The sequence below is a fragment of the Plectrocnemia conspersa genome, unplaced genomic scaffold (genome assembly GCF_051122295.1).
Source record: "Plectrocnemia conspersa isolate PC_06_02 unplaced genomic scaffold, ASM5112229v1 ptg000002l, whole genome shotgun sequence".
Lineage (NCBI taxonomy): Eukaryota > Metazoa > Arthropoda > Insecta > Trichoptera > Polycentropodidae > Plectrocnemia > Plectrocnemia conspersa.
Genome location: NW_028277166.1, coordinates 10,645,851 through 10,660,129, shown reverse-complemented (window position 1 = coordinate 10,660,129; position 14,279 = coordinate 10,645,851). Strand labels below are relative to the sequence as shown.

Below are 14,279 nucleotides of genomic sequence, written 5' to 3'. Positions count from 1 at the left end.
TAGGCAATGCAAATATAAATAGCAAACTTGTGGATTATTGTAGAAACTCTAGAATTTCAAATCACGGCAACAAGCCGAGTCATATTTCACTACTTATTCGTGATTTTAAAACCAAAAATATGCCTAGGAAGACATGCCTTAAATGCGACATTTTCCTATTGGAAGGACGGTTTTAAACGACCATAGTTGAGATAAAGTTTTTACCAAGTAATGCATTTCAAAAATGTAAATCTGACGAGATCTACTTTTAAATTGACAATCAATATTGAAGAATAAATAGCTAGTTTTCAGATTACAGTTTAAATTGTGGTAAATTTTTTTTCACACCTCTTATGTGATGGGAAATAGTAACAGTTATTTATTCAGATTGCTTGTCTGCCATTAAAGCAGAAAAAACTTGTATAGCTTTTCGAAACAGAGATATTGTTGCATTTACTTTGTTGCTAAATTATCTCTTTGTAAGAAGAAATGAATTATTATAAAATGATGTAAGATTTTTCTCTTTATTCTATTTGTCACGTAACTTCAAAAAAAGCATAATAAAATACATTATAAATAAGATGCAATTTCTGAAAAGGTTTTAACAATTTAAACAGAAGATTTATTAATTATTTATATATTTATTCAAATTAAATTAAGCATTATTATGTTTATTAATATTTAACTCTTTCATCATGGCTGATATTTTTATTCACCTATACATGCCATATTTAAAAAAATATTATTGTTCAATAAATTTAAGTGATTTAGAGTTTTAAATTAAACTAAATCACCATATTATTAGGCTCAAAAGTTTATGGCATTCTTAGGTGGCAATTTTTTTGATGACTTTTATAGAAGTTATCCGCGGTGAAAGGAATAATACTACATATTTTCATTATTCGCATATTACCAAGAAATGAATTATTGTACGTATAGTACGTTCGGGTGCATACATGTTATAACCTGTTAGCTTTGTCGGTAGCGCGAAACCTGTTTTATCGGCGTAATAATGTTTTGACGTTTGACATTGCGTCGTTGCTGTGTTTCAAAAATGGGTGAAAATACGCCTTCAAAGTTATCCGTGGCTAAAAAAAGTATCACAGACATCGATATTTTTAAAACCCCTAATCTTCCACCTTTGAAAAAGAAGAAGAGAGTCAAAGTACTAGACGAGGACAGCTATGTTGAGGTTAGTCAATTGACACAATAAATATATATTTTTATGTTTTAATTGCAGTTTACATTCATTGATTTTTTAATAAAACGAAATACTAATATAACAAGCATAGATAAATCAACTTTTAACTCATTTTATGAATATATTTAGAATTAAGTTGTTTTTAGGTTATATTTTTTCTTGATTTACCTAATTGTGTACTTTTAGGAAATGGCGAAAATAATTCAAAGAGATTTCTTCCCTGATTTAGAGAAGTTAAAAGCTCAAAATGAATTCTTAGATGCCACTGAACGAAAAGATTATCGGAAACTTAGAGAACTGTATTCTAAATATAGTGGCGGACAAAAACCTCCTCCGGAGAGATGTGAGATTTTTATATTTATGTTTTTATACACTTAAAACAAAACATTAACAATATTTATTGTTTTAGTTGCAAGTCCCGCTACCTTTGAAACACCACACACGAATGTTCCCGGTACTCCTTTAACTGATGGTGTAAATATACAAAATAGCAATGTCGGTGAAAGTCAAAGATCGTTCACTTCAATCTGCAGTACTAAAAGTAAAAATGGAATATCCGATAAACATTCTTTAGGTAAGTTTTCAATTAAATAATGTTTTGTTTTATTATGTTAATAATTATTATTTTTATAGATTCATTCTTAGCTGCTTATACGAGCGAAGATAATAATAGCTTTCAAGATATAATGGAGGAGATGGGTCGTAAGAGTAGAATTAAATTTGCCGAACAATTACAAATCGAGCATGAAAGTCAGTTAAAAAGTCTGATGGCATCTAATGTTCCTTCTATCGAAGAACAAGCTGATCAGTACAAGCAACCTGAAGCGGTATGTTTTATTTATATTTATTTCATCCGACAATGAATATTGTATTTATAAACATATTTTTCAGCTCGACACTTGGAGTTATAGAGCTAAAAACTATATAATGTATGTTCCTGATGGAGAGACTTCTCGTTTGGATTGCATAGACAATACACAAGAAGTCGTGCATACGAATACGAGGATGGAAATTGACCCGTTTGATTATCAACGCAGTAAGGACACGATAACACAAATCGCAAAGAGTCAAGTAAGTTATAGTTATTGTGTAGAATTAAGATTATATTATTATAATAATGCATTACTTATAAATTACAGGAAAGAATCTTAAGTGGTAGAATTGGCGTTGATGGCAGTACTCTCCTCGATAACAAATCAAAACAAGGAGGCTTAAACACAAATTATGGTGGTTTAGGAGGAGGAACAGTTTCTGGTAATATTAATACAAAATTTTATTAAATTGATATTCTTGGATATAAAAAGTAATCTTTTTTATAATTTAAAGATGGTATAAGACTGCTTCCGATGTCATCAGCTCATAGTTTGGTTCGTACGCCATCACCGAATCCTGGAGCACCTGGAGAATCACCTCTTATGACTTGGGGACAGATTGAAGGCACACCGTTCAGATTAGATGGAGGCGATACTCCTTTACCAGGGTATGTTTAATTAAAAATTATATAATAATGTTTTAAATTAATATTTTTTGTCATTGTGTTATTCAGGAAAGGTTCTGGTACATCATTCAAAATGGGCGTAACATCGAAGAGAGAACAAATTGCTCTTTCCTTAGCTGAAAAGGCAGGACAGAGGCATAGAGCACAAAAGAAAAAGGCAATTGAGGCTGCAAAGAGGAGCATGTTAACGTTAGTATTATTTTTAGAATTGCTTTATTAAAGTTGTAAGTTATAATGGTACTGATCGATTTTATCCTGGCTGCCGCTGCACTTGTGCACATACACAAGCAATTGGGTGCATGAGTAAAAGTCGTTTTAACACTCGAGTGACATCTCTTTTTTCGCCACGTAACATATAATATCTTTTGAATTAAAAAAAACAAGAATGTATCGAATGTTTTGACATGTATTGGTACATATGTATGTTTAAATTATTTTATCGGTGGTTTTCAATCTGTGGCTTGCATAAGATCAAAATCATAATTTTTTTCTATTTTGTTTTATTTCTAGTTCTAAAAATATTTATAAAAAACTGTAACTCAATATGATTCAATAAAAGAAAAAAATGATTTCGTTTCCACGAAAAATCATGCATTGTACGGTGGCGAAGGGAAAAAATGGATATTTTAATTTAAATAATTTTGAACTAAAATAAAAAGTTAATTTAATTAGTTAAGGGATCAAATTTATTCTAAAAAATATTTAGTGAACAGTGAGCACTCCATTAATATATTAATGGGGTGTTCACTGTTCTGACCAACGCTCACTCGCTGCCGCTCGTTCACACCTAATCTGATTAAATTATAATAATAATAAAATTAAACAGTAGAAATAATGTTTCCTAATATATGATTTCATCTTTGCTGGATTGTTTTAAAATCTGAGAAATATAACAAAATACGGATTTTAATAATAAAATTAATTACTAAATGCAAAGAGAAAAAGCACTTAATGGGTCATATGGAAAATACGCACATATGTGATCCCCTGGTGTAACGCCAAGCGAAATCCCGCACATGTGCGGGCGCTTTTAAAATTCTTGTGTGTTTCGATAATATGACAACTTCTTTTGTGTTTTTGTTTGGTAATGTAACTTTGTTCGATTATCACTTTTTAACTAACAATTTTTTGTTATGTAGCAACTTTGTTCGATTGTCACTTTTTACTTGCCGTTTTTCAATTATATTGGATTTCCTACTAAGGCTTATTATTATTTGGTGTGATGTTGGAAATTTTATATTTTACTAAATATTTTTTTGAAACAACATGACTTGAAGATTAATTGCTTAATTTATTTATTTTTAATTATAGACCTTCACCAAGAATGTCAACTGGTTCTACAATCGAAAGATTAGCTTCAATGTCTCCGGCGGCACAGAGACTTGCAACATCACAACTAAAACGTCTATCAGGAATCGCCACTCCAAAGCTAACTCCTATAAGAGGTTCCGGAAACTTAACTCCCTCTATGTCCAAAGTCACAACACCTATAGTGTCGAGGCGTAAACCTGATACTCCACTAACTGGTGAAGATAAACGAAACAAGAAGAATCTGACGGACGATCTCCTACAAATCAACTTGCCGAAAAGAAATCGATTAAAAGCATCTGATTTTTTTGCATAAATTCTTTTACTTCGCCTATTTTTATAATAAATTAAGATAAAAATTTGTTGTGTTTTTATTTATTGTGACTCATTATTTCTACTAAGAAATACACTACCACAATACATTATCGTCACAATCATCAAATTTATGATTAAGCATGTATAGCAAAAATAAAACGTGCTTTGAAGTTACATATGATAAAAAATTGGTATAAATTGAGTATGAGTGATCATTAAACCATCAGTTCTCCTATTGCTGTTGTCTAGGCTTGAAAAGGCTCTTTAAATCATCAAAATGAAGCTCTTCGATATTTTGTGCTTGATGGCAATATTTTTTATTTATATTCAAGAAGTAAGTTTATATTATATTATTAACATAATTATTTTATAATGTGTATTTGATTAAAATATTGTTTTTGTTGTTCTACAGGTATCTTCACTTCGTCTGGGATTATTCAATGGCAACTTACACTCCGGTCCCAAATTTCCTATAGGAAAACCAAAACACGTCTTCAAACCAGTCTACATAAATTTTACTCCATATTATAAACGTGTGTATCTTTATAAGAAATGATTTTTTTAAATAAGTAAATACACATTATTTTGAAAATATAATTTCTTGTTTTATTTATTTTATTTAACACATTATGTACAAGGATTTTTGACAGTCTATTAATTTATTATTTACATAATTTAATTTATAAATATTGCACATTATATATACAAAATACATTTCTAAAAAAATGTCACAATTAGATATTCAATTTATTTTCATAATTACGTATATATATTTCACATAAAAAAGGATTAATAAAATTATATAAATCTCAGTCAAAATAAACTCAATTGTGGTAAATTAAAATTAGTTCAACACTACGCTAAAATAAACAAATAATTTTCTTTGATGTCAAAATATCTTAAAATACAACATATTTAGATTTAAAATACGTTTTACACTTACTAATCACACAATAATACATATTTCGTTGTGATATACATTTTCAAACTATTACTAAATACATATTGAATTTCATGAAAAGAAAAACTACGTGAAAATTGGTTCGAGACTATGATAAATTAAATACAACAATTTTCGATGTCACACATAGAAATCGATTTTATGTACAAATATAAATATTTTGAATTAAGTATTTTTTTATTTTTTATTAAAATTAAAATCAGTCTGCACAAAGAGTTATTTTCTTTAATTTTAAAATTCCACTCTCCAACCGTTCATTATTCTGCCTATTCATATTGATAATGATTACACTAATTTCAATATGAAATAAAAAAAAACAGGTACATAATCATTATTGTGAATACGTGTATAAATTAAAAGGCAATAATTAATAAATTTATACAAAATATAGTACCACGGTTATACTTTTTTTCTACCTCGTCTACTAGGTATAGTTTATATGTTTTATTTATAAATAGTTTTTATTAAAGGAATTTATATATTTTACATTTGACTTTTGCTTTATTCATAGAGCAATTCTAAAACCGTTTTATTATTTATTGATCTTTGTTTGCAAAGAGTAAAGTACTACGTACAATATCATACAAAATTAATGTACTTTTTCATCAAATTTTCCAGAGCTCCATCTCTAAATATAACCGCGGTTTATTATATTTAATTACGTTGCATAATTTAATACACTATATAATATATACAATATATTTTTATGCTTATTATCATATAAAAATAATTTATTATAATATAATATTATATAAGGTTTAATTTAATACAGAACGACCCATTTATAAATGTACAAATAAAATGTCGTAAGAAAAAATGAAATGTTGTATTATTGTACTATTTATAACAACGACGTAAATTTATAAAAATACAGATATTGTTCTTTAGTTACTTGTTATAGGTTGAAAATTTTGTTATGTAGTAAATCCCCCAATACCATTGGGGACGTGTAATTTGGGTGCGTGTTACTTTATGTGTGAGCAAGCCAAAGGGAGGATATCTCACCACATGCGCTTGATTCATACGTACGTATTGCAAATATTGTATGAGTATTTTCTAGTTCCCCAACTATACGCACCCAAATAGCACATTCTCAATTTACCGTGTTATTGGGGGGTCTACTGCATACTAAAGTTATGTATTGAAGATGTATTTAACAAATTATAGAGACGATAACATATAATATTTGAAGGACATCATATTTAAACTAAATGTATGATTATTACCAACGTTTGAAACAGTTCTAATATAATATATATTATTTAGAAGATTTATATATACATTTTTAAAAATATTTGATAGTACAAAAAATAAAATAGTATTTAAGTGTCGTATTTAAATTATTTTTCAATGATATTACATATACTCAATGGAACATACAAAATGATACATATAGAATATGGCAACGAGATCAGATATATACATTTAAAAGTATGCTTGAATAATAAGAGTGATCGAAAGTTGAAGAAATAATAAGAATCAAGGTTTATGTATTTTTGTATAATAAGTCTGATTTTTTTTATGTAGGGAATGAAATATATACTAGTCATTAAAGATAGTTTTAGATTAGCTTTGTTTGAGAAAATGTACGGAAAAGTTTTTTTTATATATTAGTATCTTAAGGATAATCCACAAAAGTTAAAAATAAACGGTTTTTCATAAATAAATATATAAGACCTATGTTTTTATCATATACTTTTATTTTTTGATGTTATATTTTGAGTTCTTGTTATTGTTATGTTTTTCAATTAACCATTAGCTAGAAATACAAAAAAACATTAGCTAGAAATAATGAATTTTACGTTTGTAGCAAAAAATAATTAATTTTAGCATTTATTTTGTATTTATTATTCTGTACGAAAAGCAGATGTTTACATTTATTGCTATTAACATATTGTATACATAATTAAATAATATTTTAACATTATTGCTATTGAAAAAGCAACGAATAATGATAAAAAATAACAATGTAAATTAATAAATGTATATTAATTTTGGTTAACCAAGAAGTAATGCAAATCAAAATGGAATATAATTTTACATTAAAATAATTAGCCACTGTGAAATATACAATAAAATTAATATTAATTAATTGCCAGTTTATTCCGAACTAAATATTAAAGCCCCTAAGTATAATTTTTTAAAACTAAACATAGAATAGTCTAGCTGTTAATATTTTCCTGTGATCAGGTACAATTAAAATACATACTAAATACGTTTTGTACAGCTAAAATATTTGTTAGAGCATTCAAATAAATACTCTTTACTTAAGCAATATTTTTATCCTTTCATTCTAAAGTGTTTATAAATAAAAACTACGCTTCTTTACGATTTATTTACATTTCTCAAATTATATGTTTATTTAAAGTCCAGTAAGATAGCAATATTAATTATTATACATTCTTTTTGGCAACTGATTTATGAACACTTACAATGATTTTTCTTTTTCATTAACTGTGTAAAGTGGATTATAAGTATCAATTAAGGAAATACCATTCATATAAATCTCAAAATTTTGCATTATAAAACTAATTTCGTCCCATAATTAATGGATGAAAGAGGACCCATCTAATTTATCTAGATAAGTATTAAAATTTATCACAAATTTTATTAGCATTATACATTTATTTTTAATTAATAGAAATAATATTGAACTCTATGTTCAATTATTTTTCTCTAACTCTGCATTTTTAATTTGTTTACTTATATAAATCAGGTCGATATTTCGTAATAATATTGATAATACAAATTTAAGATCCACTAGAAAATATTTTTTTGGAAAACATAAATATGATTTTGCAGAGAAATCAAAGAAGTTATTTAAATTTTTAATCCAAGTGTCATATATGAATCATACTGAAGATGTTTAACTAAATTTATTTATTCGAAATAAACAATAATAGTGTTTTTTAGTTTCATTCTGTCATAAAATATAATTTATTCATATAAAAATAATAATCAGAATAAAATAATTATTTTACGATTGCAATATATTTAGTAATATAGTAAGGATTCTATAAATATTTTCCTATTCTACTTGAATTTTCATTTTTTTCCCTCGTTATTTATAAAATCGAATCAGATGTATGGCTTCGTTAACTAATTGTAGTGTTTTATTTGATTCCAACGAACTTTTGTGAGAAATATAAGGATCAGTACATAATTACATGGCCATTAATGATCGAGAGCAATTTTATAGCTAATTTTACTTAAAGTTTATAACTTAAAAAACCGATAACTGCTCAAGAATATCATTGGAAATTTGTTAAGTAGATAATTATACTTTTTTTCCGCTGCAAAAATACATTAAAAAAATAATAAACCTATAATTTAATGCAACAACATCAGAGCATATTAAAAATAATTATTCGCAGAATTTTATTATAATTTTAATATTATATTTTAAGACCATACTTTGATGGTAAAAAATCTGAAGTAGTTAAAATATTAATTACAAAATATTTTTTCTTTTATAGTATTTATTTCTGAATTACTAGTGCTTTTTAATACTTTTAGTAATTTAATAATTTACATAATTTATATTAGTTGTTATAACTCTTGTCTATAAGTTACTAAATACATTAAAATAAAAGCTTAGTGACTTAAATGCAAAAAATAAATCAAGAACCCTTTTTCCTGTCCTATTATTATTTTTTGTTATATAACAATCAATACTTAGAAGGGTCAAGGTCTGAAGAATATAGTGGGTGCTTAATAACTTACCAATTAAAATATTTTAGCATGTGCTTTTTTGGGTCATAATCGCCACACGAGGTCGTGCATTGTCATGGTAAAAAACATTCACATTACTGTTTTAAAATTGAGGTCTAACCTTTTCAAGAGCGATGTTTAATTATGTTCATTTATCATTCTTAGGATCGGCTGTAACTGCTTCCTTGAATTTTAGAAGTTCATAATAGAAAATAGCCTTACAATCCCAACATAATACACAAAGCATAACGGAGTGGTTAATGAGGCTTGTCAGGATATAGCTTAATACGTTTTTGTTTTAAACAATCAAATATTTATCTCTAGTTAGCAATCGATGCAGAAGACCCGTACATCGACGCCGATGAGGAGTCCAAACGTCGTACTGCGAAGCCATTCTTATGCAACGTAAATGGTTAAATTCTATTATATATTTAATGCGATCTTTCTAATATTTATATCGCCGTATATTATTATCGATTATGACCTTAAGCTATTAGGCTTCAAAGTACACCCGATTTATAAACCACTTCCAAGTCCATTAAGCTTTACTGGCAATTGAATTTAACACAGTCACGAAATTACCTTTACGAAACTCATTAAGTAAACAATTACATAAAATAACTTTATCGGTATATATTTAAAATATATAACAGCTCTCTACTGTTTGCTAGCTAAGCTAAAACTGAACAGAAATTGGAAAGAAAGTGTTCTTTTTACAATGGAATAGTTTGTAAACATATGATATTTATCAGTACAGACAAAAATAGCGTCATCAAAAAATTATGTGAACTTTTGCATCAATCTGTATTAATATCACTGTGATGCGGCAGAATTTAACTAATGCAATGCTAATATTGAACAAATAATTATTTTATTTGCGGGAACCACGTCGCAAATATTTTAATAAAATAGATGGTCCGTAGTTCGAGATAAACTGGAGCAAAGAAACCACCTCCATCTCAACTAAACGTATACAAGCTCATACATAGCCCGTATCATGCACTTCCATTTCGAATTAATTTCTGATAGGAAACTTTTCTAGTTACTCTCGACTTAAGACATATGAAAGTTTATTCAAATTCACACTAAGCTTCAACTGAGATTTAGACGACCAAGGAAGTAGCCGCTTCCCTCTTCACGTCAACCTGATCCAGTCATAACGTTCAAAATCCATAAAATAAGTATGATTGAAAGCATCACATTTGTCGGTCCCTCACTGGCGTGAGATACCATAGCTATAAAATTTCAGACGCGCAACTATTTAGGTTTTAAATATTATTTTTGATTCGTTCTGATTGTAAAAATCTTAATTGATAGTATTAAGTGATATTCAAAAAATTGCGTAGATGTTCGCTATATGTAGCATATTTATAGTGAGTACACAAACTGTACGTGACTTACTAATCAATGCGCACTAATAATCATTTATAGTTGAATAGCTTTGCCCTATATAATCATGAATTAGCTGACACACAATACAGTACAGACAGAATTGTCTCGAGTAACTACAGTCACTAAAAAGGCATTGTATGTGTATAAACATAACTGAGAAACAGGTGTATGTATGTTAGATCATAATGTACAGTACTTCTAAAATGCTTATTATTTTCTGTTTATTTAATTCTCAATTTATTTGACTTTTTTTTAAATGAGTCAGACATTTATCGCACACATAAAAAAAATATTACACATCGGGCCTAACCAAATACGATGACGTTAATGCAATATCGTCACGCTTAATGTTTCTTATCAGCAAGTTCTAAAAAAAATACAAAATTATGATTTCTCATTTTATTATTATTTTTGAAAGGTTTCCAACCTCTACAATTTTCAATACAAATAGTGGTTAAAATCTGCTAAGTTAACAGTTGCATTCAAAGAAGGTAGTTGAAAAAGGGACAGGGGTTTTTAATGAACATCTGAAAACTTGAAAACATAAGTTTTATGATCGACTCTAAAGTAATGATTGCCAAGCATTTTGATTTGAGTATTTGCCGGTTAATTATAAATTAAGAATGCAAGGGTAAGTGATTTAACAACGATTATCTTAATAAGTCTTTGGCAAGAATTTGCATGCCAGCCAAATGAAACCAAAGTCAATGTTGTCATGCTATATAAATTATAGGATTTTTGCGAAATACGAGGGAGAAACGTTAATTAAACATGCATTAAATATTTAAGTCAGAATCATAATAATGTACTATATAAGTAATGTAATGATTATGTCTTTAAATGTTTTACTACTAATGTGTTCGTTGATATTTAGTCATTAACTATAATATTAATTTGCATAAATGTTGAAATAAATTATTGTAAAAAGATTTTCCTTATACAATATAAAAACATACTGTATACTAAAAATATTTTCATATTTCCAAATATCTTGAGAGTACTCGATAAATTTGAATCAATATCTCATTTCTCGAGAAATGGAAAATAAAGAGAATTGATTTTATTTTATTTTTAATATTAAATTTACCTTTACGGCAAAGAATAAAATAGAGTGTCGCTTTAGTAGCTTTTGCACTCTGGATTAAGTTGTTTATATATTTATAATACATAAATATATCTCAGATTTTTTGCTGTATAATGCCATTATAGGATATGAACATACATTTTTATTTTTGATAAATGGTCTATGGCATATGATTATTTTTCTAGTAAACATAATCGCATTCCTTTTTTGTCAGGTTTGCTGTTACTTATCATTTTATGAAATCTATTTTTTAGAAATTTTACTTCATTTTGCGGTTAAAATTTTTTGAGGGCATAATGCTGTGATATGTTAACATAAATTTAGTGATTTTTAAAGGATTATAGCATTTATTTATTAATACTACCATTAATGCTAAAATATTGACCAGATTTTTCGCATATTTTATTTCATAATTTACGTCGTTGTTTTGAAAATGTTTACGCACGAACCGTTGTTATTATGTTTAAGACTCACCCTATAGAAAATCGTACGTCGTTGTCGTTGTTGTCGTTGTAGTCTTCAGGGAATATAATTATTATTGATTTTGTAAACATTACTTTATAAATGGACCACTCTGTTTAATATACATTAACTACACAATTATTGAAAAGAACACATGCTAATTTAATGGACACATAGATTAAGTCTTTTTCTTTAGCACTACTCATATTCGAATTGTCTTTTTTCAAAAAACATAATTAATTTTGTTCATGGGAGTACACAGCCGCCGCCGAAATCACGCACACCTATAAACGCAGCTCGTCCGGTAGTCTGTCGGACATTGAAGAATCGTCGTTCCCGTGACTAGTCCTCTCCCCTTCCGGGAATATAAATATCTCGGTTTCCACGTTCTTGCCGTCCATTCCCACCTCCCATTTCGTTTGATTAAAACACCTCAGTTGAGCGGGCCTTTTTACGACCACCCCCCTATAGTACGAGCCTCCACCGCTCGAGTGGCTGCTATCCGAATTGTTGAAAGCCGCGCTAAATTCCGACACCTCCTTCGAATTGTGCTTCTTCCTCAGAATGAGATTATTGGCGTCTCCCCCGAGGTCGTCGCACCTCTTCCTCTTCTTGAAACATCCGCTATTCTCTTCGGAAACGTCTCCACCTAAATTAGATTTCAATCGCGTAAACTGATCTTTCTTCGGCGTTCCGTTCAGGCTGCAGTTCTCCAGAGAGTAATGCACGTTCTTGCACTTCGATTTGGGTAGAAAACTGGATTCAGACGTATCCGAAGCAAAATTGGCACTTCTAAGCATTCTCCGTTTGGCATCGCTTGGGTTGGAGCAAAAGTGGACATTGTACGAGACCATCGGATATTGAGAACGACGCCAATCTACGTGCGATCTGAACGAGTTTGAAAATCTCAGCGTTTGCGTCTTGTCCTGAAAATATGTCTAAATTTAGTGTCGAACGCCTCAGATAGTGCAAGCTCTTAAACGCACGTCTAAAACTCTCTAAGTTCTAAGGCATATCGCAAAAATGTACCAAATCGTAACTATCGTTATTGGGAGTTTTCTCTCGCCATTTTTTGCCGCCCGGGAAACGCATCTTAAACTCGCGCTTAAACTTTTCCTGAAATGAAACATAAAGTTAAAATTATGTTAGTACGAACATATCATTTTCAATCGTGCCGAAAGCTCTCGTTCGTAAATTATGTTCTTACGAATTTTTATAATATACGTACATGTGTAAACTTATTCCCTTTTAAACACAAAAATTTTAGATCTTAGAAATCACATTTCTCTGAAACGGTGGAGATTTTTTTTTTGTTAAATACATATATCATACATGATAAATATATATATATATATATATATATATATATATATATATATATATATATATATATATATATATATATATATATATATATATATATATATATATATATATATATATATATATATATATATATATATATATATATATATATAACATACATATAAAATACATACATGTGGCGTGCCCGCACCGGCGCGTCACGAGAAGAGCTCGTTACGCAAGTGTTACCAGAATGCAGCTAAGTTTTGACCATAATTAATATATATATATATATATATATATATATATATATATATATATATATATATATATTATAATTTAAAAAAAAAGTACGTGTTATAGTTCGCGTTTTTTCTTTTTTGAGTTAGACACGATATATTTCGCCAAGATGTTCCTAACATCATCAGGAGTTTTCTCATTTTCTTATTTTTCGGGTACACTCATTTTTTTTACTGCTCCGCGGATAAGAGCGTACTGAAATTTTTTTAATCGATCGCTTGTCGTATTGTCACAATTATTCGATCGTTGAAACGATACAGCACGTTACTGTTTATATTATAAAATTGTTTATTTTTATATGCGATAATATATTTAAAAAAAATATTATATTTACGTGATTTAGATCGCGTTAATATCCTTGTAGTCTCAGTCTCTATATATTTCGCCAAAAATTTTTTCGTATCATCATGGATGTTAATTTTTGTTAATATTTCTTCAGTTTTTGTTACTTTATGCTCAATTGCAATTGGTTCAAAACCATAAGAACTAGTTATGACGGCTGCTATAAGTCAATATTTTTTTAGATTAGGTAAGACATTAGTGTATAGAATAAAGAGGAACGGCCAAAGAAAACTACCCTGCGGGACTCTAACGCGGTATCGAGAGTTCATTATTTAGCAAAACAACAGAGCTTTGACATTTAACACATAAGCGAAGTTTATGTATAAAATAAGCAGGGGCTTTATATTTAATGAATTTATAGATTCTGTCAAACGGTTTTTAGTGATGAAATATTAGTTTTTAGACAATTATGTTAATTTCC

General features: G+C 28.4%; 2 protein-coding genes across 2 annotated transcripts in view; one reads left to right on the top strand and one right to left on the bottom strand.

Annotated features, from left to right (window-relative positions):
• The first annotated feature begins 987 nt into the window (after positions 1 to 987).
• Positions 988 to 4,345, top strand: Es2 (ess-2 splicing factor homolog). Its single transcript, XM_088205610.1, has 9 exons — positions 988 to 1,171; positions 1,367 to 1,523; positions 1,590 to 1,754; positions 1,814 to 2,007; positions 2,072 to 2,251; positions 2,320 to 2,434; positions 2,507 to 2,660; positions 2,727 to 2,867; positions 3,990 to 4,345. The coding sequence occupies exons 1-9, from the start codon at positions 1,034 to 1,036 to the stop codon at positions 4,300 to 4,302; spliced, it is 1,557 nt and encodes a 518-aa protein (XP_088061736.1). The 5' UTR covers positions 988 to 1,033; the 3' UTR covers positions 4,303 to 4,345.
• Positions 4,346 to 12,195: 7,850 nt separating this feature from the next.
• The window catches only part of LOC148237603 (neuropeptide Y receptor type 1-like), a 45,526-nt gene continuing 43,442 nt past the window's right edge, over positions 12,196 to 14,279 (bottom strand). Inside the window, exons 9-10 of the mRNA XM_088181356.1 lie at positions 12,941 to 13,027; positions 12,196 to 12,837 (exon numbers count right to left, since the gene is read on the bottom strand). Coding sequence (XP_088037482.1) covers positions 12,196 to 12,837; positions 12,941 to 13,027 — 729 coding nt within the window. The remainder of the gene's footprint in view (positions 12,838 to 12,940; positions 13,028 to 14,279) is intronic.